The sequence below is a fragment of the Ornithorhynchus anatinus genome, chromosome 8, assembly GCF_004115215.2.
Source record: "Ornithorhynchus anatinus isolate Pmale09 chromosome 8, mOrnAna1.pri.v4, whole genome shotgun sequence".
In the NCBI taxonomy this organism is placed as follows: Eukaryota; Metazoa; Chordata; class Mammalia; order Monotremata; family Ornithorhynchidae; genus Ornithorhynchus; species Ornithorhynchus anatinus.
Genome location: NC_041735.1, coordinates 52,564,458 through 52,592,087, shown reverse-complemented (window position 1 = coordinate 52,592,087; position 27,630 = coordinate 52,564,458). Strand labels below are relative to the sequence as shown.

At 46.8% G+C, this 27,630-nt stretch overlaps 1 protein-coding gene across 10 annotated transcripts in view; it reads right to left on the bottom strand.

Moving 5' to 3' along the window:
• NOD1 (nucleotide binding oligomerization domain containing 1) overlaps positions 1 to 27,630 on the bottom strand; it is a 44,699-nt gene that overhangs the window by 10,504 nt on the left and 6,565 nt on the right. For 8 of the 10 annotated variants that reach the window (XR_003761461.1, XR_003761460.1, XR_003761463.1 and 5 more), the window contains exons 2-6: positions 11,801 to 12,193; positions 10,053 to 10,227; positions 6,555 to 8,370; positions 3,427 to 3,510; positions 641 to 724 (exon numbers count right to left, since the gene is read on the bottom strand). Coding sequence is in view for 4 of the 10 variants with exons in the window: in XM_001512109.4 (XP_001512159.2) it covers positions 641 to 724; positions 3,427 to 3,510; positions 6,555 to 8,370; positions 10,053 to 10,227; positions 11,801 to 12,001 (2,360 nt within the window). In the remaining 6 variants the exon portion in view is untranslated. Of the gene's footprint in view, positions 1 to 640; positions 2,418 to 3,380; positions 3,511 to 6,554; positions 8,371 to 10,052; positions 10,228 to 11,800; positions 12,194 to 27,630 lie in introns of those variants that run through there. The other 2 variants (XM_029070317.1, XM_029070319.1) reach the window with 2 other exon arrangements.

The following is a 27,630-nucleotide window of genomic DNA, read 5'->3' as shown; positions in this document are numbered from 1 at the left end:
TAACTCCCCAAACAGGCAGTTACAAAAGGCCTCTTGCCTCCCCCACACCCAGGTCTGGAAGCCTACTTCTCATAGTTCCAGGAGAATGGGGTCACCCTCTTCAACAGCCAGAGCCTTCAAACCCAGGGTTGCCCAGACAGGTTCGTTGGCATGGCTTCTCGAGGAACATAGAATGAGGCTGAATGAAGCTAGTAGTCCATGACCTTCCACGCCCTCAGCTGTCCACACCTGCCTCCCCCGCGCCAACCCCGGACCTACACACAGACACATTGTGTGCCTCAGATGAGAAGATCATTAAGGCCTCTTTGTGAAAGTTAGTTTTAACTTCCAAATCCCTGAGGCCTCAGGCCTCACTGCCCAACCCATTGGCCCTCTCATATGACTCAGCTGCTTCACATTTTCTCTAGCCAAGTTTCTGCTGATATTCACAGCCTAGTGCTGGCCTTGGCCAAAGCTTCTTCCCTGACCACTGGACTTTCCAGCCACCCCCATCAGGAAGGAGTCAGACAGGTCAAGGACCTGCAGCCACACACGTGAAGGCAGCACTGCTGTTGATCCTGCTCCACGGGAAAACACAGAAGTGTCTTTCTCCCCTCACTCCTCACGAGGTAGTGGAAAATAAAGAAAGGCAGCCACTTACTTAAGGTGGGTGAGGCTTGAACATTCATCCATGAGTCTTGCCAGGTACTTGGCTCCGACGTCAGTAATTTGGTTATTGTATAAGCTGAGAGAGAAATCATAAGGGTGAACGAAGCTTTATGATCCTTCACCATCTCTGAACCCTGAGGCTCCAGGCCATTCTGATAAGGCATCTGGTCTCCTTTTTCAATGAGCCAGGGCTGAGTTTCACATTTTGATTTGGAGAGGAAAGGGAGGGAGGAAGAGGCAAAAGGCTAAGGCCAGCCTTTAGAAAAGAAAAAACAACCAAATTCAGTCTTTTCTACAAAAGAAAAAAAAATCTTGAAACTGACCAAAACTGGCTTACATGAGGGAGGAGACAGGGACCCTCAGTAATAATGGCTCACAGATGAGAGCTAGGGGGACTCCTAACAGTCATTTGGTAGGGGACAGAGCAGAGCTCTCTCTAAAAATCTCATAAGCCCACTTATCTCTTACAGTCAAGAAGTTAGCTCTCCTGCTGTGTAGTCTTTAGTAACCAACGCACCCCATAGGTGAATTTCACCATCAGTGCTATCCTCTTTGAATTCAAAGGACAACTATATGTGGACATATGTGTGTTGCTGTGTTTGTCTTTTCCTTCCTGGAGCTCTTGGGGAGTTACGTTCAGAACACGTGGCAGTGAGTACAATTGTGCACCTCAGAGCTCTCGGAACAATGATTTCCTGTTCTCTTGGTCCACCACTTCAGGACTGTGTAAACTTTGATCACGTCTTCTCAGACTGAAGAGGTTTAATCTTTCCAGCTTCTTCCACATGAAAGCTACGTCAAGCCTCTCATCATTTTGTTTGCCCTCTTCTCTCTCACTCTATGACATCCTCCCTAAGAGGTGGAAGCTAGAACATATGCAAGTATCTCAAGCAAACATGACAAGGTTTTATATTGTTGCAAAACCATGCTCTTTCATTAGTTTTTAATTGTTCCCCCCTCCCGTAATCAGGAAATACCTGCACTCCATTCTAGAGAAAGAAAGCCCTATGGCCAAGTTTCTCTTGGTGACGTACACCCCAGTCACCTGTGAAAATTTCTGGTGCAGCGAAAAATAACTTGGTACATAACGCATACATGCATGGCTTAGAATTTAGCAGCAGCCTGGAATTTTTAAAAATCAGCAGCCCAGTCTCAAGAACAGGTGGACACACGGGACCTCTGTGTTTCACCTAGGAAAAAGCAAGTGTGGCATTGCACAGCAGGACAGTCTTCGCCTTTTCAGTTCATCTACAATACTCACTGAAGTCATTGCTCATGCAAGTCACTAGTAATGTAGGTGGGTCCTGAGGCCTGGGGTTTTCTGTCCCTTGTGTGGAGGGCAAGAAGGGGGTCAAATACTGGCTGACAAAATCATTGGGCTGGTCTTCTTCAATACAACCCAATGGTTTGTGTCTAATCCCTGGGGCTGGAGTGACATAATGAAGCTTCTGGAGACTCTCCAACACGCTCATAGTTCAAAGGCTACTCTCCCTTCCAGGACCTCAACTTTAGGAACCTTTAGGATACCTCTGCAACAAGTTCAGGAGCAGGTTCCGGCAGGTAAACTGGAAACTCTAGCCTGCTCATCCACTTCCCAGTCCCCCACCTCCCTCCTCTCCTACGTGCAGCCGGCTTGACATCCTGAGTCTCAGGACCCAAGGCAAGGCTGGTTGCTTTACGGTCACAGTTAGTAGGGAAATTGACCAATGTAAACAGACCATGAGGGGAAATTGGTTCTCTTCAGCGTTTAGTAGTCCAGGGTTGTTAAGCTGCACAAAAAACAGAAATAGTTCTTGACAAAATGGGAAATGAACAATTGTACCCTGCTATTTAATGCCCTTGGAGTTTTTTTTCTTTCTGCTCTATTCTGCAATATGACTAGATCGGCTGCATTTAGTATTAGGAAATGGGAGAGAAGATAGTATATAGGGCCTCCATTTTTTTTTTAACCAAGAAAAAAACATGATGAAAGCACAAAATGGCAGTTTTTCATCTTTTCTGAAAGGTGACTTGGAATGAGAGTTGATCCTTTCAGAGATTGATTAACCAATTTAAGATTTTCCAGAGTTCCTCCTAATCCTTTCCGCTGTCTGGTTTATGGCCATAAAACCTCCACCAGAGAGTGGGTAGATATGGTCATGAAGAAAAGATGGAATGCAAATCAGGTAACTGCATTATTTGATGGGAGCTCTGGACAAAGGTTTAGAGAGGGAAAGGGGGGTTTTCAGTTGTCTGTCTCCAAGGCACCCCACACATCAATCATCCCTTCCCCCACCTCCAATGTGCCATTTACCACAGCTACAGAGGTGACTATTCATGACAGAGAAACTTCCCTTGCTCCTTCATGTATACATCCCCTTCCTTCATGAATGTGCCCCCTCTCTCCCGCCTGCCAATGCAGCTCATGATTGACAGGTGACGGTGCTGAGGAGGGCAGAGGATGAGGGGATGAGGAGAGCCAAGAGGGGAGCATAGATGGGTTGGGGTGTTGATTAAGGCAACAACTGGCTTCCCCTGCTGCCCCAGGAACCCTCCCCACAACAGAAGTGTCGGGAGGTCATAATCCCACCTCAGGGGTGGCAGTTGTACAGTCCACCACAGAGTGGCTGGGTGTATTTTGCAAGTGGTTCCAGTTGATGGGGGCAGTGTTGAGAAGTCGGCCCTTGATTGACCCCATCATGACCTCCCCCCACACACCAAAGTCATGGAAAGGGGCTAAAAATGGGCAATACCATTGCTATCCTGGGGTCCTCTCATTCAGGTGTGGGCTGTACATACCCCAAAAATGTTACAATTTTGTATTTAGTTAATTCTTCATAGAGCACTTTTACTCCAGTGTCAGTGATCTGATTTACACTGAGCCTAGAATGAATGAGAACAGAAAAATCAGAATGGCTATTCAGGAGCACACATTAATACTCAGTAGCAAAAATTACAACCCAGGGTTAATCTACTCAGTATTCAGTACCTATGCATCTATCTACACATAGACAATCTACTTGGTGTATAGTATATATTATCTGTTCAGTGCACATATTGTCCCTATTAAGAGAGTTCCTGCCAAGTATGAAAAGAACAATTTCTAATTTGCATAGCTCTTATCTCAAACCTTTTTACTGATCTCTTTACAGATCTTGCCTCGGCATCCTCATCACATTCCTGGGACTTACTACTGCATTCCTATCAGGGCTATTACACCATTATTATTATTATCAGCATTAGAAATGATGTATTCCCATTTTGCAGATGAGAAAGAGAAGAAACAACTGGATCAGCATCACAATGTTGCTGTATCTAATCAAATCCCTTTCTAGACGGAAAGTCCTTAACTGTACTAGAATAAATTTCACTCTTGATTCCAGAAGACTTGAACCCGTTAACTGATCCTAACATCCCTGGTTGCTGGTACACTACCTGACAAGAGTCTACATTTCAGGCTTAAGTCCCCAACCCCTGCACTCAATCTGCTCCTGGGAGCCTTGTGGAATTCCCGGAGCCCAGGCGGGCTGGCAGGGGAGAGGAGAGCCCAAGGCCATCAGCACTCCTGGTAGCAGCTGCCAGTCAAACAAGTTTCTAGACCAATGGGAAGACACATAAGCACCCAATCATTTGGCTTAAAGCTCATATCTGCCTAAGATCAAATACTCTGCTCAGGTTCAACCTGGATTGTGGGCTCAGGATGATCAAAGTTGGTGCTTTTTTAAAGAAAGAGCAGAATCGATTTTGCCCATGTGGTTACAGTCAATGCCCTTGTGTGGTGAGAAGCGTGCTGGGTGCCCTATGATGGCCGTGACTGTCTGTGCTGCCTGTGTCGTCTGCTGAGCAGAGTGTCGGGGCCAGCCAGGGACAGGCACTCCCCGGCTGAGAACCACCCACAGATTTCCAATCTAACACTCAGTTCCATTCCCCCTGATTGGGCTCAAGACAAAAGAATCCCCAAAAGTCCATTCCCTGATTTTCAAATAAACAGAAATGTTCTTGTTCTCAGAGAGAAGAATCTAAGCTACCGAATAGGCTGAGTAAATAAGAGAAACAGCACGAGAGTACACAGAGAAGAAGTGCAGCCTAGTGGTTAGAGCACGGGACTGGGTGTCAGAAGGACCTGGTTCTAATCCCGGCTCTGCCACTTGTCCGCTGTGTAAACTTGGGCAAGTCACTTCACTTCTCTGTGCCTCGGTTCTCTCATTGCTAAATGGGGATGAACACTGTGAACCCCATGAGGGACTTGGACTGTATCCAACCTGATTAGCTTGTATCTATCCCAGCTTAGTACAGTCACTGGCACATAGTAAGTGCTTAACAAATGCCACTCAGAGACAAATGCCATTCAAATAATAAAATTCTCTGAGATGGAAACTTTTGGCAGAAGAACCAACTCTACGTTCTTGACTTTCTTGTAATTACTTGTCCTTATCACCATCTTTGTCATCATCAATGGTATTTACTGAGCACTCGCTATTTGCAGAGCACTGTACTGAGAGTTTCGGAGATTACAATACAATACACACACACATTACTGTAGAACATGCGTGGATGGGTAAATTCTTGTATATTTTGTCTGCTTTAGTTCTCATAGACTGTAAGCACCATGAAGACAGAGACAGATTCTATTCTCTAAATGTACTTCCATCACATAGTACAGTGCCCACCGAGCCACTCAATATAGAAATTCTACTTTAACACTGGTTTTGTGCTCTTGAAGAATCTTGGGTTCTGGGATAAACCTATTTGAAGAACCATCGATTCAATAGGAATTAACGGATTGGGAGTAGATGGCTCAAAGACATCACTATGACTGGAAATTTTCCAGCAAAATTCCTACATTATCCCTACACCAAATCCATCTGTCCCTCTTTATGCATGGTTTCCTACCAGAATGTCCCCTAATTCTTTCATCATGTTATCTCCAAACATGTCTCAGACTGTGAGTCCCAGTAGGGACAGGGACCATGTCTCATCCTCACCTGTGTATTCTCTGCCCGAGCTCCATACAGTGCTCTGCACAGAGTAAGCACTTAATACTAATACTACACATGTTATAGCAGAAGTGCACGTCATTGAGAAGAAATGCATTGCAACTCCTGGAATGGCCTGATAAATCTGGCACATTTTGAATCTCCTTTTGCTTCGGGATTGTTGGCTTTGCCACTGGAAACTGAGATAATAATAATGTTGGTATTTCTTAAGCGCTTACTATGTGCCGAGCACTGTTCTAAGTGCTGGGGTACATACAGGGTAATCAGATTGTCTCACGTGAGGCTCACAGTCTTAATCCCCATTTTACAGATGAGGTAACTGAGGCACCGAGAAGTTAAGAGATTTGCCCAAAGTCACACAGCTGTCAGGTAGCGGAGCTGGGATTAGAACCCACGATCTCTGACTACTTAAACCCGTGCTCTTTCCACTGAACCATGCTGCTTCTCTGGGCACTCAAGTCCATTTGCAAGAAGAGAGTATTTTCAGAAATAACCGGGATGGGGGAGTGCTGTTTACCCACAGCCTAAAGCACAATTTTCCACTATTAAAGGGCTCCACAGTGTCAGGGCAACACAGGGTGGTTTGCTTCCATTTTTGCTAAGGTCCTCAAACAAACCCCCGGAAGCCCGTCCTCATGGGAAGCCTCGAAACAAACAATGCCAGTAACGGTAAAGGCATCGCAGAAACCTGAAGCCAGAGGGGCCTCCGCCAACTGGCCTAGCCCGCAGCATACTCTGGAGTGCTGGCCAGAGACTGTCCCTCTCCAGGAGGAAGAGGATAAATCCCCTGAGATGAGCCCTGGCTCTAAGGGCTTACATCCTTCAAGCCATCTGCGAGGCTCAAGGCGTGAGCCCTACGCCGCCCCCTTCCGCTCCCCAGCCCGGGCTGCGGAAGGCACAGAGGCCTGGAGGCCCAGGAGCAATTCTCGCCTGAGAACAGTGAGGCGACTGAAGCAGGGCCGCAGCTCCTTGACGCCGTAGTCGTTCAGGTTGTTGTTATCCAGGTCCAGGGCCAGGCGCTTGTGGAAGTGGTGCATGACGAAGGAGATGGCGCTGCAGTCCGCCGAGCAGGCATTGCAGTAGGTCAGCTTAATGTAGTTGGCGCAGATGCCCCGGGCCGCCAACTGCCCCACCTTGTCGCTCTGTGTCTCGTAGATGCAGCGCAGCATCCAGATGAAGGTGGGCATGGCTTGCACCTGGTTGAACATCTCGGTCTGGCAGCGGGGCAGGCTCTTCAGGTAGGCCCTCATGCTGGAGAACAAGTGTGCCCGCAGCGCCTTCCGCTTCTTCTTCAGGGCCGAGGCAGGGGCCAGGTGTCGCAGGAGCTTCTGCTTGGCCTTGGACAGGAGCCCACACAGGAAAAGGTTGGTGAAGTGGAAGTGGTCGTTGTTCCGGAAGGGGTCCTCCCCAGATGGCCCACCCCCGGCCAGACACCGGAGCGAGAGGAAGGGTAGCCGGGGGCAAGCAGGGCCTGCCGGTCCACCGGTCCGCCACTCGCCAAAGAACCGGAGCAGCTCCCCAGAGCCCACCCTGTCATCGACGACAAGGAAGAGCGCGGTGAAGAAGGACTGCAGCGTGATGTGGAAGAACTCATAAGAGAGTCGGTCCCCAGCCTCAGGCACAGCACGCACGAAGCCCAGCTGCAGGTCCTCCTCTGGCACCTCCAGGGCCTCCACCTCCTCCTGGTCAAAGACAAAGAGGCTCCTCTCCAGGCCCGAGTAGGCCACCCGCCCCAGAGCCTGGAGCGCAGCCCTCCCAGCGCATAAGGTCTGTACCTGGCTCCGAGTGTTCCTGCGCAGGAGGCTGGCAGGCAGCGCCCGGTTCAGGTGGACCTCGGTCACCAGCAGGAAAACGTCAGTGAGCGTGACCGAGCAGTCTGGGAGCCCCTGGGGGCTGTCGTAGGCTGCATGGAAGTGCTCAAAGCACTTGAAGATGATCCAGCAGAACAAGGGCACGGAGCACAGGCTGCTCAGATTAGGGTTAGCCTCCAGCTGGGTCTGCACTTGGGCCCGCAGGGCCCGGTCAGGAAAAAAGCGCTGGGTGTAGGCCCGCAGGTGGCTGGGAGCAAAACCCCGCAGCAGCACCTTCTTGCGGATCAGTCGGCGGGGGACCTCGGTCCCGGCCCGGGCAGTCAGCACCTTCCCGGCCCCTTTGAGCAGCTTGCCGCTGAGCAGGTTCACCAGCAGGACCAGCGGGTGGGTGGGCTCCACGGGCGAGGAGGCCTCAGGCACAGCGCCCGGGTCGAAGTCCGAGTGGAGCTCGTCGAAGCCGTCGAAGGTGAAGAGGGCGGTGTGTGGGAAGCGCAGGAGGAAGGCGAACACCTCCTCGGGGTCCTGCTCCGGGTAGCAGTTGTGCTTGAACAGCAGGTCCTTCAGGCACAGGACCTCACTCTCCTTGAAGAGGCTGAACATGCGGCAGCGGAAGCGGAAGAAGAACTTGGCCCCTCCGCCCAGCTCGCCCTTGGCCCAGAGGTGCTGCATCTTCTGCAAAAGGATGGACTTCCCCACCCCAGCGTCGCCGAAGACAAAGACCGTCTCGCCGTCCTCATTGATGACCCCGGTGGTGCTGTCCAGCAGGGAGGCCAGGTCCCCCACGCTGCCGAGGCTCTCGTTGGAGAAGTTGATCAGCTCCATGACGTTCTCAGTATAGGTGTCCTCCAGCAGCATCTCCTCTTTCTGGGCGTAGGACATGATAAATTTGGAATCCCGGCCCAGCTCACAGCGCAGTTTCTGTGTGTATCTACTCACTTGGGTGGGAAGGGAGAAGTGGGTCAGGGGGAGGGAAAGAGAGACCGAGAGAGAGAGTGAAAGAGAGAGAGAGAGAGAGACTGATTCAGACAGATCAAAACCAAAGAATGCATCCCAGGAGCAGTACTGTCAGGCCAGACTGTGTTTCCCAACTCTGTTATTTTGTACTCTCCCAAGTGCTTAGTACAGTGCTCTGCACACAGTAAGTACTTAATAAATACAATTGATAGACTAGGAATTTTTGTGGAGGAATACCAACTCCAACAGGCATTCCTCAAATACCACCTGGTCTTCGCCTGTTTGTTGTCCAAAGTCTTTGCTGATTAGGAAAAGACTCACCCATTGAACTTCGTGAGATTTACCTAATACCTTCTCGGAAAAGAATGCAATGGACACTACCAGCCTAGAGTGCAGTTTGCATAATGTCAGAAAGTATATTGTCCACCTCCTATCACATACAGATAGATGCTAAATTATGTCTCAAGCATCCCTTTCAGCTCTGTCAAGGACTGGAAATGAGAAGCTTCTAAGTTCTCTCAAATAGCCAATCAAGATTCCTATGTTAAGAGAGAGGTTTGCCACTTGCTGTTTTGCCCTTTGGGAAAGTTTTCCTTATGTGGCAAAACAGGGGAGGTTGGTGTTCAGAAGTACAAGAGAGAGGGGTCAAGGGCTAGTCTGTGATGAGAAACAGCATGGCCTAGTGGAAAGAGCATGGGCCTGGGAGTCAGAAGGTCATTGGTTCTAATCTTGACTCCACCACCTGTCTGCTATGTGACCTTGGGCAAGTCACTTCACTTCTCTGGGCCTCAGTTTCCTCATTTGTAAAATGGGGATTCAGAGTGGGAGCCCCACATGGGACAATGCCTGTGTCCAACTTGATTTGCTTGTATCCACACCAGTGCTTAGTACAGTGCCTGACACATAATAAGTGTTTAACAAATACCATCATTATTATTATTGTTATTATTAGGAGAGGACCATGAGTCATACAAGCCTCCCTTTCGCCCTGCCCATGAAATAGAAATGGATGTGTGGGAGGAGGGCAGGGAAGAGCTCTCCCTCCAAGAAATACTGCTGCTCAGCCACACTGCTTCCAAATAAACAACTTTGTTTCCTGAGGAGTCAAGCTCCGTGTCCAGCGCCAGGAGTCATGACACACCTGCTGGTGGCTCTTTTCAGAATGTGCTGCCGACCGGCAACTATCGGAGGGTGGCACGTGGCAGGCTGGGCCACTTTTGACCGAAGTCCTGATTTCCAGGTAGGACTAAAATGCCCCATGGCATTACAACTGCCCATGTTCTGACAGTCCCACCAGGGAAATGGAAAAGAATGGAAAAGGAGGGAAAGAAATGCAGCCTGAGATTTTCTGGATACAAATTATCTTTCTTCTTGCAGTGTGAGGTGAGAAGCTGGACTTGGGGGACTGTCCACATCTTGCCAGCCACTACCATAAACCAAATGGAAAAAATGCCCAGATAAGGCAGTTTCTGGGTTCTAAAGAGTGTGTACAAACAAATCCGCTTCCACGAGACTGACTCGTGCTGTGGACTGGGGACTTAGCTCATTTGGGGAAGCTCCTGGAGAACTCTGGAACACTCCTAGTTAGGCTCCACTGTCATTTTCTCTCCCTTGTAAAGACTCAGCTTGGTCCCTTTCATCAACCCCAGGACCAGCTACTTACCTGGATCAGTGTTGACCACAACTTTACTCTCAATGAGCTCAGAGGGTGAGAAACATATTTCGCTCAACCAGGGCTTCAGGTCGATGTAGGCGTCAGAGACCTGCTGCAGAACATAGATGAGATATTCGGACACTTCTTCTCCCTTGCTCTGAACCAGGTCCAGAATTTTACGGACCTGGCGGCACAAATACATGGAGCGTTTGTTAGTCGGCACAGTGGGTGTGGGCAGGTTTGGGTGGTGTGTGGGTGCCCACGGAGTTCCAAGTTGTTAAGATTCCTGCTTCTAGCTTGGGTATCAACCCATTAACCTAGCTGGGCAGGAATCAACTTGTCAGACACTGGAATCTGAGAAGTGAACTGTCATAGGATGAGAACAATAAAGCATCAGAAAGCCAATACACTTCCAAACTAATTAAAAAAGGATAAGGCTGCAGATCGGAATCCTTTCCCAGCTGCAATATGTTCTTCCTCTCCCTGTTTTCCACCAGCTCTAACCCTTCCCCATATTACCCCTCAGGGGCGACTCTGCTCCAGCCACCCTCCCTTCTGTATCGGCTCTGCACTTGGGCCTGAATCCCTCATGGACTTTGATATTCACCCCAGCTCCACAGCACTTATGAACACATCCTTTCACTCTGCCCCTTCCTATATCTGTAATTTATTTGAATGTTCATTTCCCCCAACTAGACTGTTAGGTCTTTGAGGGCGGGGAATCATTTCTACCAACTCTTTTGTAGCATACTCTCCCCAGAGTTTAGTACAGTACTCTGCATGCAGTAAGCGCTCGAAAAATACCTTTGATTCATTAGTAAGGTGGTCCAGTAGAAAAAGCACGGCCTAGGTGTCAGAGGACTTAGGTTTTAATCCTGGCTCCACCCCATACTTGTTGCATGACTTTGGGCAAGTCTCTTAACTTCTCTGAGCCTCAGTCTCCTCATTTGCACAGTGGGAATGCAATGCTTATTCTCCCTCCTACTTGGACTGTGAGCCCAGTGAGGGACAGGGACTGTGGTAAACCCGATTATCTTGTCTCTATGCCAGCACTCAGTACATTGCCTGGTACAAAGTAAACACTTAACCAATACCACAATTATCATTATTACTTTTATTATTAAAATCTATTAATTGGTTTCATTTCATTTTACAAAGATAAAAATCAGGCAAGGTGAAACTATGGTGTCCCTTCATTTAGTGATGGGGAAAAAGGGAGAGAACCTTTGGAGGGCGAGGCTTTAAATAAACCCCCTTACCTTACTTTTTATTCTAGAATCAGCATGGGGTTAGTTATTTTTCAGCTCTAAATCCCTCCTGACAACATTTTACATCAAGTAGCATTCCCAAGACCACGAGCAAGGAAACTGGCTAACTACTCCTTTTGTTGCATTTATATTATTATCTAATAAGCTTCTTTTCTACTTAATTCGAAACCAAACACAAGAGAGAGACCCACGGGGTTGTTACTACCGGCTGGTAGTCACTCTTGGGTCTCTGACCTACAGTGCACCTAGACAAATAAATTTCTTAATTGCTGTGAATACTTATTAAGCTGGTAATTCAGTCATGGACATTTATCCAACTGTGCAAACCCACCACAGTCCAGCGTCTTATGTCAAAAATAAACTGGTTAAATGATAATTAGGAAAAATCCTTCAGGCTAGCTATACATTCATTTACAGGAAACCGACTGTGAATTTTGAATCTGCACATAGAGTCAATACAAAACTCCAGTTGCCAAATCCACTGAGTACCTTATCCGGTTGAGTGGGAGAGGCAGCTGCGATCTCCGCGTCCTCCGTTGAGAAGTATTCATTCTCAATCAAGTTGTCAAGCAAACATTGGGTGTTGCGGATTTGGGTGACCAAAAGCTCCCGGTTCACTTTCAGCAATTTAATGAAAGAGCGGGGGCTTTGAGGGATTAGCTCTGCCTCAAAGCAGGCCCGGTTCTCCATGGTTACAATGACAAGAAGCTGCTATTCCCCGATTCATCTTCGGCTGGGTCAGCCTCTGATGTCATTGGGAGATAAGGATCCGGGGCTTGCTCAATACTGCTTGTTCTTCAAGCTCCTGTGCCACATAAAATTACAGAACTTGGCCACCTCCCAAACCAGCTTCTTCCAGGGGCTGGATCTTCAGGGGCTGATCTGAAACACAGGTGACAAGAACAGGACCCCAGTCATTCTTGCATCTTTCCAGTTATATTAGAATCTGGGGGTTAAGGAGGCCCTCAAACAGAACTTCCATTCCACCTCCCTGCTTTCAAGCAAGTCTAAGAAACAGCATGGCCTAGAGGAAAGAGCACGGGCTTGGGAATTAGAGGACCTGGGTTCTAATCCCCACTCTGCCACTTTTTTTGTTGTTACTATATTTTTTAAGCACTTATTATGTGCCAAACACTGTTCTAAGAGTTGGGGTAGGTTCAAGTTAATTAGGTTGACATGGTCCTTCTATCACATGAGGTTAACACTTGCCTGCTGTGTGACAAATCATTGGACAAGTCATTTCCCCTCTCTGAGCTTGTTACCTCATTTGCAAAATGGGGATTAAGACTGTGAGCCCCATGTGGGACATGAACTGTGTCCAACCTAGTTAGCCTGTAACTACCCAGCGTGTAGTACAGTGCCTGGAACATGGAACATGAAAAAAAGTCTACACTGAGCATAACTTAAAGAAAATCAGTGACCTGCTCTTAGTACTCTCATCTAGCAAAGGAAGAGGGAGAGAAGGGAAAAAGAGAGAGTGAAGGGAAGCGGGGAGGGAGATGTGAGTGTGTGCACGCCCACATTTACAGTCCTCGGAATGCAAGTCCTCTGGTCTTGCTCAAGTTCAAGTTATTTTTAAAACCATCCCTGACAGGACACTCTACAAATTACTTTCTCTTTTGAAAATGGACAAAGGCACAAATCCAAATTTCTAGTCAGGGGAGATGATTTATACACACACACAAAAGAGGTAATAAAATTGTAAGCACAAACCACACTAGACTTAGCTCTCTCTCAACAGCTAGTTCATTGCCTTCTGGTGTGCTAAGGATTCAGAAACCTTAGAATTGATGTATTAATAAGTCACTGCAAACTGCTAAATTTGTTTTCTTGATTAAAAAAAAAAATCTTGCCAATGTCTTCCTTCAGAGAATATCAGAGTGCCAATAGGAGATACGACTAGCACCACCTCAAAAAAATACATGGGCACAATAATAATAATTGTCATATTTGTTAAGTGCTTACTATGTGCCAGGCACTGAACTAAGCGCTGTGGTGGATAGAGGCAAACTGAGTTGGGCACAGGCTATGTCCCACATGGGGCTCAGAGTCTTGTCCCCAATTTACAGATGAAGTCACTGAAGCACCAAGAATTTAAGACCTCATAGCAAACAAATGGCAGAGCCATTCTGACTCCCGGGCCAGTGCTCTATCCAACAGGCCTCAAACCAATTTAGATACTGTGCTTTCCTTTCTAGATTTAATCACACACAGTACCTTTCTACTCTGCTGGTTTGTCTTATTCAAAGCCATCTCTCTCTACCTTCCAGGAGGCTACTGACAGCAGTCACAATCGGACATTCCTTGACTGATAGGAAATAACAGACTACGTTATGTGGATGTGCAGGTTATGCAAGGTAATGTGATGCCATCACAGACCGTTCCACAGAAATCTACAGAAACTAGAGTACTTTGCCAGGAGACTCTCTGTCCCTCACTCCTTTGCCTCTGGGGCCACCACTATGCCCTCCCAGGTCCCTGAAAACACGGGCACCACGTCTGAGCCATGGAACTCAACAACGGGAGCCAAGGCGGAGGGAGGCTGGATGTTTGAAGTATGAATTCCAGAAAAAGCCAGGGTTCAGAGGGGTGTCCGTACCAAACGGGAGGCAGGCCAGCTGCAACTTGGAATGTCGGGTATACGATCAGATAGCTGGCTGCCGTACCTGCCTCTGAAAGACACAGGAGTTGCAGGACATCCTGTACTCGTTGCCCGGTGACGAATCTGCTGGGCCTAGGGGACTGGAAGCCTGGTGGGCTGCTCCAGACCAACATTCCATCTCCCCTGCCTCCACAGAGGGTGCACGATTCCCTCCCTGATAGTGCAGGACTACTCTTCCTCTCTGCTGGGTTAGGCTGAGCCCGGAGATGGGAGGACGGTTGGGAGCGGCCCCCACCCCCGAGGGGGACTGCTTCTTGGGTCCTGTGCCTCAATTACTGCGTCTATAAAATGGGAATTAAGACTGTGAACCCTGTGTGGGACAGGGACTGTGTCCAACACAATTTGCTTGTATCCACCGTAGCACTTAGTACTGTGTCTAGCACAGAGTAAGTGCTTAACAAATACCATAATTATCAATTATTAACCGATCAATGGTATTTACTGAATGCTTACTGTGTGCAGAGCAGGCAGGCCTGCTCTTCTGGAGGACAGGAACGAGGCAAACCATCCCCAAGAACAAGGTTTTGATGGGAGGCCAGAAAAAGGCCACCAACTTCCTCATGAAATAATGTTCCGAGAAAAGCCTAATCTATGCCCTGTGGTGTGTGGCTAAGAAGCACATCCTGTGTCAGTGCCCCAAGGGCCCTGAGGAGACAGATATAGCCAAGGAGCCAGCAGTGTTCATTCTCCTGTCCGGGGCCTGGGCTTGGGCCAGTGACCGCCTCTCTCTCCCTTCCAGCCAGCCTCTCCTCAGCTGATCTCATCCTATCCTCTCTACTGAGAAGCAGCATGGCTCAGTGGAAAGAGCCCGGGCTTTGGAGTCAGAGGTCATGGGTTCGAATCCCAGCTCTGCCACCTGTCAGCTGTGTGACTGTGGGCAAGTCACTTAACTTCTCTGTGCCTCAGTTCCCTCATCTGTAAAATGGGGATTAAGACTGTGAGCCCCACGTGGGACAACCTGATTCCCCGTGTCTACCCCAGCGCTTAGAACAGTGCTCGGCACATAGTAAGCGCTTAACAAATACCAACATTATTACTGGGCCAAGAGTGGCTCTCTGCTTCTGTGGGCCATGCTCAAAGAAATCCCGCCGGGTGGTATCTGGGTTAACTTCTACTTCAGTGGTATCCTGAGCTTCCTGAAGAAAAGAGTATGATAACTTCACTAGCTTTTTTTTTTCTAAATGGTATTTGTTTAGCACTTTCCATGTGTCAGGCAACTCTACTAAGCGCTGGGGTACATACAAGTTAATCATGTTGGACACAGTCCGTGTCCCACAAGGGGCTCACAGTCTTAATCTCCATTTTACAGATGAGGTAACAGGCACAGAGAAGTTAAGTGACTTGCCCAAAGTCCCACAGCAGACAAGTGGCAGAGCTCAGTTTCTTCTGACTTCCAGGTCTGTGCTCTATCCACAAGGCCACACTGCTTCTCTTTAATGCCACGCCTTGCATAGTGGCAGGGGTGACCCAACATAGGGTGACCACTTACACAAGATTATATCAGGGGGTGGAGGCTTACAAAGAGATAACTGTTAAAAGATTTCTGGAACTTTTAAATTATGAAACAAATAAATTAGTTATCCTATGAAAATAAAGTATTAATTTTTTTCTAATGTCCCATCTGTCATATAGGCAAATCTTTTCATTTATCTTTACTCATCCTCCACCTTGCCTGCCTTTAGTTATAAATAACTATGGCCTAGTGGAAAGAGTTTGTGGCTGGGAGTCAAGAAGCCTGGGTTCTAGTCCTGGCTATAACTTTTGCCTGCTGTAGGACCTTGGACAAGTCACTTGACTTTTCTGTGCCTCAGTTTCCTCATCTGCAAAATGGGAATAAAATACCTCCTGTTCCCCCCACCCGCCCATGGGGACTGTGTCTGATCTGTTTATTTTGTATCTACCCCAGTGCTTAGCACATAATAAACACTTAATAAACAATCAGTTAATTGCATTTATTGAGCATTTACTATGTGTAAAGCACTGTACTAAGCACTCTATACTAACAATACCATGATTAATTATTATTTATTATGTGCCAAGCAGATGCTAAGTACTGAGGGAGAAAAAAAATCAATGAACCAATCAATGGTATCTATTGAGTGGGATGGGATAGTATCTTATGAGAAGCATATGAGAAGCATATGCTTATGAGAAGCAGCGTGGCTCAGTGGAAAGAGCACGGGATTTGGAGTCAGAGGTCATGGGTTCGAATCCCAGCTCAGCCACTTGTCAGCTGTGTGACTTTGGGCAAGTCACTTAACTTCTCGGTGCCTCAGTTACCTCATCTGTAAAATGGGGATTAACACTGTGAGCCCCACGTGGGACAACCTGATTCCCCAGTGTCTACCCCAGCACTTAGAACAGTGCTTGGCACATAGTAAGCGCTTAATAAATACCAACATTATTATTAGTACACTATGAGTTGGTAGATACAATCCCTGCTCCCAAAGTGCTCCCAATCAGGTTCATTCCCTGTCCCATTAGGGATTCACAATCTAAGTGACGGAAGATAGTGTTCTCTGTTTGAGAAGCAGTATGGCCTAGTGGTTAGAGGACAGAGCATGGCCCTGGAGTCAGAAGGACCAGAATTCTAGTCCCAGTTCCACCACTTGTGTGGCAAGTCACTTCACTTCTCTGTGCCTTAGTTACCTCATCTGTAAAATGGGGATTAAGACTGTGAGACCCTATGGGACAGGGACTGTGTCCAACCTGATTACTTTGTATCTACTCCAGTGCTTAGAACAGAGCCTGGCACATAGGAAGCACTGAACAAATATCATGGGAATAAAAAGATAGGTATCAGAATAACAAACAACATATCACAAATCTCACTGTCCCATATAATGTTCAGGCTCCTCCCCTTTAGACAAAAGCCCTGAGCTACAAACCGCCACAAGCTTCCCAACACGGTAGTCAGCGGTAGCAGGGAAGTTGACCTGGCCACTGGGCAGAAGTCTGAAGACCCTGGAGCCCCAGTGGCAATGGGGACTTGGATTACAAAGGACAAGTGACATTTCATTTTTTTTAAAAAAAGGTATTTGATAAGCCCTTACTATGTGCCAGGCATTGTACTAAGCGGTGGGTCAGATAAAGCTAATCAGGTTGGACACAGTCCATGTCCCCAGTGGGGTTCACAATCTTTATCCCCATTTAATAGATGAGGGAACTGAGGCCCAGAGAAGTTAAGTGACTCACCCAAGGTCACAAAATAGTCACGTCCTCTGATTCCTAGGCATGTGCTCTTTCCACTAGGTCAGAGAGCTTCTCAATTATTTAAAGCTCCTGCCACTTGGCTTTCCCACACCTCTCCCTGCCAAACCCAATTGCTTCCCCACTCCCTTTTGGCCTCTTTGGCCCCACATCCCTTAACCTAAACACACATGGCTTTTTTAAACCTCTTTCCTATTGTCAGACACCACTACCTCTTTGTTTTCTTGGCACACTGAGCTCCAAAGGGACATACAGAGCTGGGGAAGAGAAAGAAGAGAGGGAGAAGGACTGTTGATTCATAGGTCGCCTGAAGCTGTACAGTGAAAAACTTTTGAGGGGGAGGCAGAGGTGCCAGTAAGAAGGAAAATGAATCAGGTTCTTCAGCATGTCGGGACTGAGGGGTTAAACAAATGAGTCACTGGCAACTCCTGTTTAGAGAAAGGATGGGAACGAGGATCAATATCCAAGCACTGTAGCTCCATCTTATCTATCTCACTGCTGACCTCTTGCCCACTGCCTGCCTCTGGCTTAGAACTCCCTTCTTCTTCATATCCGACAGATGATCACTCTCCCCACCTTCAAAACCTTATTAAAATCTTATCTCCAAGAGGCTTTCTCTAAGCCCTCATTTCCTCTTCTCCCACCCCCTTCTGCATCGCCCTTACACTTGGATTTGCACCCCTTATTCACCTTCCCTCAATCCCAGAGCACTTATGTACATTGTTATATTATACTGTTTTATTGTACTTTCCCAAGTGCTTAGTACAGTGATCTGCACATAGTAAGGATTTGAAAGTCCTATGGACTGATAATATCTTGTTTGTAATTTCTGACGAGTTCTTTTCCTCCCCTTTATAACACCACTCCTCTATGACAGATATTTTCTTCCCTAACCTCCAACAGAATGAATAAATCAAGAAAGCAAACCATTAAATGTTTTAAAAATTCAAATGTCAGGGTGGTTCAGTAAGCAATCTATCAGGGAGTTTTGATTAACAAAGAGGAATGTGATATAATAGCTAGCGAGTATTTCTTGACCACTTACTCTTGAAGAGCACTGTACTAAGCATTCGGAAGACTACAATAGTTAGTAGGCACAATTCCTGGCCTCAAGGAGCCTACATGTGCTTAATAATCCTAGGTACGAGCCCCAGTTTCTACCATTGCCTGGGTATGTGTGAATCAATCAATGGCATGTAAGAGTGCTTATTTTGTGCAGAGCACTGTACTAAGTACTTAGGAAGAGTACAATATAACAGAGTTGATAGACACATGTGAAATCTTAAATTAAGCCTCATGCCATTATAACAATAATAATAATAATAATACTTGGCGTATGTAAGCCCGTCAAACGGCAGGGACTGTCTCTATCTGTTGCCGACTTGTTCATCCCAAGTGCTTAGTACAGTGCTCTGCACATAGTAAGCGCTCAATAAATACTATTGAATGAATGAATGAATAAACACTTATTATGTTCCAGGAATTGTACTAAGCAATGGGGCAGATACAGGCTAATCAGGTTGGACACAGTCCATGTCCCACATGGGGCTCACAGTCTTTATCTCCATTTTATAGATGAGGGAACTGAGACCCAGAGAAGTGAAGTGACTTGCCCAAGGCCACACAGCAGACAATGTGGATCCAAGATTAGAACCCATGACCTTCTGATTCCCAGGCCCATTCTCTATCCGCTATGCCATGCTGCTTCTCATAATCTAGTTTCTCCCTCTAAAACGGACCATCACAACTACCTCTTTCCTCTCTCTGTTTCCACAAGGGATCACAGATCAAAGACATTTCATGAATACAAACTCTGCAGGTAATTTCCTCACACTCTCTGTGAAGCTGGAGCAACAAGTGTCCAAATCCTTAGCTTTTGGAAGACAGAACACTTCAACTCTGAAGGCACTCATCTGACAATGAAAAGTACTCAGGCACTTGTGTGCACACATACACAAACACACCCACACACCAACAGGCACACAGTGATTATTTGTTATTTAAATGGTTGAGACCTAGAAATAGAATGTGAGGAAAGGAACAAAGCAGAAACGAAAATGGTAGATGCTACTTTTTTAAAAAAAATTTCACTAGGAGCCCAGCCTAGAATGGCACTGGTCCAGCCTCCTATTTAAAATCAAGAAACCCTAATCAGGTGCAGTTTATCAACTCAAATCATACACCCAGCATTCTTAAATTGTTGTGACAATTGATTATTGCCATTAGACACCCTCTTATCCTTTTGGCTCAGGGCTCATTTAGCACAAATTAGCTTTAAGCCGGGACTTGGGTTTTATTCAGAAGTAGCATCGCCTACTGGAAAGCACACAGGATTGAGTATCAGGAGACCTGGGTTCTAAACCCAGTTTTACCACTTGCCTGATGTGTGGCCTTGGGTAAATCACTTTACTTCTCCATGCCTCAATTTCCTAATCTTTATAACGGAGATGAAATACCAGTTCTTCCTCTTGGCTATAAGCTCACTGTGGGCAGGGAACGCGTCTACCAACTCTGTATTCTCCCAAGAATAGTACAGTGCTCTGCACTCAGTTAAGAGCTCAATAAATAAAATGACTGATTGCTTTCCTTTAGATGTAGGAATGGAACTTGGATCTAGTTGTGTTGTGTCTATCCAGGACTTAGCATAGTGCTTGGTACATGGTACATGCCTAACAAATACTACAGATTTATTACTTTAATTATGAAAATGAAAGTTTCTAGAATAAACTCCTCAATCAGGATCCAGAAATATTCCAGGGATCAACTTGGATCCCAAGCCAAAGGCACAGAGAGAGTGTGAATACAAACTGTCTGGCTCTCCATCTACTGATTTCACAAAAATAGAACCATGCAAACTTATTCCATCAAGCTTGCACTCTGACGTCATTTACTTCACCTTTTTAATCACCCATTGTCTTCAGCCCCGATCAACTCTCCACTTTTTCTTTCCCCTACAACCAGTTTGAAAAACTCAGGCATCTGGCCAATTTATTTCTAAAGGAGTTTCCTAGGAGCTTCTCTGTCCTTATGGGGCCCTGGGTAGCTATGGGAGCCTGAAGATTTGGCAATAATCAGCACTTCTGGGACTGCCGCACCCTGTGAATTCTCTCTTCCACATTCTAGGGACTAACACATTCTCCTCTAAGAGGCCCTCCCTAAGTACTCATTTCCCTTTTCTGCCCACTTTTCTGTGCCCATGCACTTAGATTTGAACCCTTAGGCACTTTGATTCTCACCCACCTCAGCCACACAGCACTGATGTACATATCCTTACACTCTGATATTTCCTCTATCTGCAGAACATTTGTCTCCCCAGCTAGACTCTAAGCTCCTTGTGAGTAGAGGTCATGTCTACCAACTATACTATAGTGTACTTTCCCAAGAGCTTAGCATAGGGCTCTGTACTCTGGCATCAGGTCTCCTTCCAATTGAGCTGAGTTCCACAGTTGGGGCACAGTTCCAGACTTCTCTCTGCCCTGGGAATAGTAGATGCAAAGGCTCTAGAGCCAATGTGGAGGTTCAGGGGTCTCCCCAGAGAAGCACTTTAGAATCAAGCAAAATCCACATGCATACTGCTGCAAAATGTCATCCATAACTTCATCACGATACACTGCATGCCCTGATAAGCACCTACCTACCCCTTGTCTGTATACAGGAGGGTCATTAGGGCCCATCTGGACTTGAGTTATTTAGGATGTTTGCATGTTCCTCGTCTAAACTATAACTTCCCCTGAAGTTTTTTTTTTAATTTCTAATAAATTCCATATTTGATTGCACCCCATTTAGTTTATTTCTTTTTACCAGAGGCCCAGCCTTTCTTCTTGCTGATACAGGATCTCAAAACAGCAGTAGACTTGCAAATGAAACAACATGACTCTCAGACGGTTTTGCCTTTTAATGTTCAGTTCCTCGTTTTAATTTTCTCTCTTTTCCTCCTTTTCCATTATGTTCTTCCTTGACTTCTCCATGTCAGCATCTTCTGAAATTATGCCCTCATTTTATGTATTCTGCAGTATCTTTAGTTTTTACTGCTTAACTACAGATAGTGGCCAAATGCACTTCCGAATACCTCATACTCATTTTCCTTCTCCACCTAAATAGTTTTTTCACCTAGAAAAATGTTTCTATGTTCTGCCCTTTTAGAAAATTCACTGAAGTTCCCCCTAGTTTAAGGCAGACTTAAATCTTAAAGTTCAGTTCACATCAATCTAAACCTTGACCACAGTATACACTATGCATTCTGGCTTTCAGGTCTAGGTATGAAAAGTTTCAGGGAAAAAGGTGGGGAGAACTTGAAGAGAATCAAGGAAAATCTCCCGGCTCCCCCCCCCCCCCCCCCACCCCCCCACCCCCCACCCCCGCCCCAAGACTGTAAATTCATTTTGGGTAAGCAATGTGTCTGTTTACTGTTATATTGTACTCTCTCAAGCGCTTAGTACATTATGGGCAGGGAATGTGTTTATTTATTGTTGTATTGTACTCTCCCAAAAGCTTACTGCAGTTTTCTGCCCCAAGTATGGGCTCAATAAATACGATTGAATGAATGAAGTGTATAATTCAGAGTCTATGAGAACAAACTAAAAGAATGGGAATTATATAACCATAGGTTTAGAAACACTATGGCCTAATGGAAAAAGCACAGGTCTGGTAGTCAGAGGACCAGAGTTCTAATCACAATTCCACCACTTGCCTGCTGTATGACCTGAGGCAAGTCACTTAACTTCTTTGGGCCTCACGCAGTTTCCTCACCTGTAAAATGGGGATTTAATACCTGACCTCTCTCCTACAAGGACTTGTGTCAAACTAACTTGTACCTACCCTAGCGCTTAGAACAGTGCTTGACACATGGTAGTGCTTAAACAAATACCATCTTTTAAAGCTCAAAAAAATTATTTCTATTTACAAAATCTGATAGTTATTCATAGACTAAAATTCTTAAGAAATTTTTCAAAACATTTTACCTACCAATAAACACCTTAAATAGAAATGTTTTTTAAAAGGAGGAAAAAAAAGTAATGGAAATATAAAAATTGGCAATATCATATAAAGAAAACTTCAGATGTTCCCACTTCTTACATTATTACAACCACCTCAGTTACCTCATCTGTAAAATGGGGATTACTACTGTGAGATGGGGACTGTGTCCAACCTAACTTATACAAACTTCAGCACTCAGTACAATGCTTGGCACATAGGCACTTCAATACTATTTAAAAAATACTTCATAAGGAGATTATCTGAAATCCTGGAGGATATACAAGTCACATAGACTGGCGGCTCGTTTTGGGGCAGGGAATGTGTGTGTTATAGTGTACTCTCCCAAGCATTTATGATTGATTGATACCAGATTGAAACAAAAGGGAGCATTGGGTTATTCAACTGAAAGGACTACAGGGAATCACAATGCTCACCTACAGCAGTAAAGAGTTGTGCAAAATGTGGTCTTCAGTAAATAGACAGTCAGATTCCAGTTCAAATGTGAGTGATGCCTTTTATGAACCTAACTTGAACCCATGCTGGTGGCCAGCCAGAGTCTGGGAACTGAGCCTCCCACAATACTTGGTGAGAAGATTTCTTGAGCATGGGATGGTGCAGGGGAGAGGGAGGGGAGGAGAGAGAGAGAGAGAGAGAGGAAGAGGTGACCTGGAAGAGAGGGTGAGAAGTACGGAATGTACCTGGCCAAAACAATGCCTACTAAAGAGAATTCTCTGGGGATGGAGGTGTTGGGAGTTCAGATCAAAAAGCTAACCTTGGGAAACTGGATGAACCCCGGAGTGCCCAGACCCTTTTAGCACTTAGATCATTTCCCTGGCAGCAGTTCACAAAGGATCAATGGAACTCTAATTAGAACCTGAGCCTCTCCAAGTGCTTCTCAACCTCTGTAAGACAAGGTAGGCACACTGGTTCTGGGCACTGCTCTTGGATTTCACCTCACAGGAGTGAACCAACCCCACCGTAAGACTAGGAATGCAACAAATCAATCAATCAATGGTCTTTACTGAGTGCTCATTGTTTGCAGAGCATTGTACTAAGTTTTTGGAGCTTACAGTCAAGAGAGGGAGCCAGACATTCAAATACTTTACAGAGAAGGGGAATAGTAGAATATGAGGATATGGATGCAAGTACTTTGGGGCTGGAGGTGGGGTGAGAATCAAAGTGCTTAAGGGAACACATTGGAGTGCATAGGTTCATTCAATAGTATTTATTTATTGAGCGCTTACTATATGCAGAGCACTGTATTAAGCGCTTGGAATGAACAAGTCGGCAACAGATAGAGACAGTCCCTGCCGTTTGACAGGCTTACAGTCTAATCGGGAGAGACGGACAGACAAGAACAATGGCAATAAATAGAGTCAAGGGGAAGAACATCTCGTAAAAACAATGGCAACTAAATAGAATCAAGGCGATGTACAATTCATAAACAAAATAAATAGGGTAATGGAAATATATACAGTTGAGCGGACGAGTACAGTGCTGTGGGGATGGGAAGGGAGAGGTGGAGGAGCAGAGGGAAAGGGGGAAAAGAGGGTTTAGCTGCGGAGAGGTAAGGGGGGGTGGCAGAGGGAGTAGAGGGAGAAGAGGAGCTCAGTCTGGGAAGGCCTCTTGGAGGAGGTGAGTTTTAAGTAGGGTTTTGAAGAGGGGAAGAGAATCAGTTTGGCGGAGGTGAGGAGGGAGGGCGTTCCGGGACCGCGGGAGGACGTGACCCAGGGGTCGACGGCGGGAAAGACGAGACCGAGGGACGGTGAGGAGGTGGGCGGTAGAGGAGCGGAGCGTGCGGGGTGGGTGGTAGAAAGAGAGAAGGGAGGAGAGGTAGGAAGGGGCAAGGTGATATAGAGCCTTGAAGCCTAGAGTGAGGAGTTTTTGTTTGGAGCGGAGGTTGACAGGCAACCACTGGAGTTGTTTAAGAAGGGGAGTGACATGCCCAGATCGTTTCTGCAGGAAGATGAACCGGGCAGCGGAGTGAAGAATAGACTGGAGCGGGGCGAGAGAGGAGGAAGGGCGGTCAGAGAGAAGGCTGACACAGTAGTCTAGCCGGGATATAACGAAAGCCCGTAGCAGTAAGGTAGCCGTTTGGGTGGAGAGGAAAGGGCGGATCTTGGCGATATTGTAGAGGTGAAACCGGCAGGTCTTGGTAACGGATAGGATGTGTGGGGTGAACAAGAGAGATGAGTCAAGGATGACACCGAGATTGCGGGCCTGAGAGACGGGAAGGATGGTCATGCCATCCACGGTGATAGAGAAGTCGGGGAGAGGACCGGGTTTGGGAGGGAAGTTGAGGAGCTCAGTCTTGCTCATGTTGAGTTTTAGGTGGCGGGCCGACATCCAGGTGGAGACGTCCTGGAGGCAGGAGGAGATGCGAGCCTGAAGGGAGAGGGAGAGGACAGGGGCGGAGATGTAGATCTGCGTGTCATCTGCGTAGAGATGGTAGTCAAAGCCGTGAGAGCGAATGAGTTCACCGAGGGAGTGAGTGTAAATGGAGAACAGAAGAGGGCCAAGAACTGACCCTTGAGGAACTCCAACAGTTAAAGGATGGGAGGAGGAGGAGGCTCCAGCGAAGGAGACCGAGAATGACCGGCCAGAGAGGTAAGAGGAGAACCGGGAGAGGACGGAGTCCGTGAAGCCAAGGTGAGATAAGGTATGGAGGAGGAGGGGATGGTCGACAGTGTCAAAGGCAGCAGAGAGGTCAAGGAGGATCAGAATGGAGTAGGAGCCATTGGATTTGGCAAGAAGGAGGTCATGGGTGACCTTAGAGAGAGCAGTCTCGGTAGAGTGGAGGGGATGGAAGCCAGTTTGGAGGGAGTCTAGGAGAGAATGGGAATTAAGGAATTCTAAGCATCGATTGTAGACGACTCGTTCTAGGATTTTGGAAAGGAAGGGTAGTAGGGAGATAGGGCGATAACTGGAGGGGGAAGTGAGGTCAAGAGCGGGTTTTTGTAGGATGGGGGAGACGTGGGCATGTTTGAAGGCAGCGGGGAAGGAGCCCTTGGAGATTGAGTGTTTAAAAATAGAAGTTAAGGAAGGGAGGAGGGCAGGGGCGATGGTTTTAATAAGGTGAGAGGGAATGGGGTCTGAGGCGCAGGTGGAGGGGGTGGCACTTGCGAGGAGGGAGGAAATCTCCTCTGAGGATACTGCAGGGAAGGATGGGAAAGTAGGGGAGAGGGTTGGTGGAGGGGAGGGGAGAGGCGGAGGGGTGACTTTGGGGAGCTCAGACCTGATCGTGTTGATTTTCGTGAGGAAATAGGTGGCCAGATCATTGGGGGTGAGAGATGGGGGAGGGGGAGGAACAGGGGGCCTAAGGAGAGAGTTAAAGGTCCGGAACAATCGGCGGGGGTGACGGGCATGGGTGTCGATGAGGGAGGAGAAGAAGTTTTGCCTGGCGGAGGAGAGGGCAGAGTTAAGGCAGGAAAGGATAAATTTGAAGTGTGTGAGGTCGGCTTGGTGCTTGGACTTTCGCCAGCAGCGCTCAGCAGCTCGAGCATAGGAGCGTAGGAGGCGGACAGAGGAGGTGATCCAAGGCTGTGGGTTAGTGGAGCGAGAGCAGCGGAGGGAAAGGGGGGCGAGAGAGTCGAGATGAGTAGAGAGGGTGGAGTTGAGAGCGGAGACCTGATCATCGAGAGTGAGAAGTGAGGACAGGGCGGCAAGGTGAGGAGAGATGCTTTTGGAAAGACGGATGGGATCGAGAGAGCGGAGGTCTCTGTGGGGCAGTAGCGAAGATTTGCAGGGGGAGAGAGTGTGAGAGACATGGAGGAGATGACAAATAAGGTGGGGAAAAGAGGGGTTAGTCAGGGAAGGCCACTTGGAAGAGATGTGATTTTAGTAGATCTTCAAAGAAGTTGTGGGGGGGTGTGGTGATCTGTCAGGTATGAATTCTCAGGGGGCACCTGGGAGCTTCCCACAACACACTAGCAGCATGGCCTAGGGGACAAAGCACTGGACTGGGAGTCAGAAGGCTCTGGGTTCTAATCCCAGCTCCACCACTTGTCTGCTGTGTGATCTTGGGCAAGTTACTTAATTTCTCTGTGCCTCAGTTCCTTCATCTGTAAAATGGGGATTAAAATTGTGAACCCTATGTGGGACAGGAACTGGGTCCAACCCAATTATTTTGTATCTACTCTTGTGCTTAGTACAGTGCCTGGCACATAGCAAATAACAAATAGCACTTAACAAATAGTGCTAAAAAAAACACACCAGCACACAATTGATGCTCTAGATCATCAGAACAGGTTGCCAACATGGGGCAGGGGATGTGTTTGTTGTATTGTACTCTCCTAAGGGCTTAGTACAGTGCTTTGCACACAGTAAGCACTCAATAAATATGAATGAATGCCAGTATAAAAGGCTGTGGTGAAAAAATATGGAAGGAATTTAGATGGGATGTTGGTGACTCCTCACACTTAATGGTCTGCGCCTCAGTTCCCTCCTCTGTTAAAAGGGAGATTCAATCCTACTCCCTCCTGCTTAGACTGTGAGCCTCATGTGGGACAGAGACTGTGTCCAATCTGATTAACTTGTATCTACCCTAACATTTAGAACACTGCCTGGCACATAGTAAGTACTTAATAAGTACCATAATGCTTAGAAGTACCATAATTATTATTATTATTATTAGTAATAACATCCGATTTGTTTACCTGGTCTCCTCCCACTATGAATGCTGGAGTAGTTCTATCGAGAAGCACTCTGGCCTAGTGGATAGACCAAGGCCCTGCGAGTCAGGTCAGGGGTTCTAGTTCTGCCTCTGCAACTTGTCTGCTGTGTGACCTTGGGCAAGTCACTAGCTTCTCTGGGTCTCAGTTCCCTTATCTGTAAAATGGGAATGGAAACTGTGAGCCCAATGTGGGACAAGGACTGTGTCCAGCCTGACTGGTTTGTGTCTACCCCAGCGATTATTCAATAGCACATAGTATGTGCTTAACAAATACCATAAAAGAAAAAAAAAACCAGAGCAACAGTGAACATCCTCAAAATCAAGGCTGAGTCTGGCGTGTGGTGAGGGTAAAGGAGAATTGGTCAGGACTATGTTACTCTGATAGGTTTCCCATATAGACTGTAAGCTCACTGTGGGCTGGGAATGGGTCTATTATATTATTCTCCCCCAAGAGCTTAGGACAGTACTCTGCACACAGACAGGACTCAATAAATACAATTGATTGTTCAATCGATTATTGGTCCCCACAGAGTCAATATCTTAAATGGAGGTGGAAACCAACAGAGGATGGGGAGAGGAAGCAGTGAACCAAGTCAATGGCCAATAGAGAAAGGGGGCAGCCACACGGGAGGTGGGAGCCTGTCACCCTATAGTGGTCCTTTACTCTATGGTTCATGTTTCCTCCCAAGGATATATGTCAGGTGAATGGCTACAGTAGAGCTGGTCTTCCTACCTTCAATTAATTCATTCAAAACAAAAAACACATATATTTGGGATTTCAAAGATGAACTTTCATTT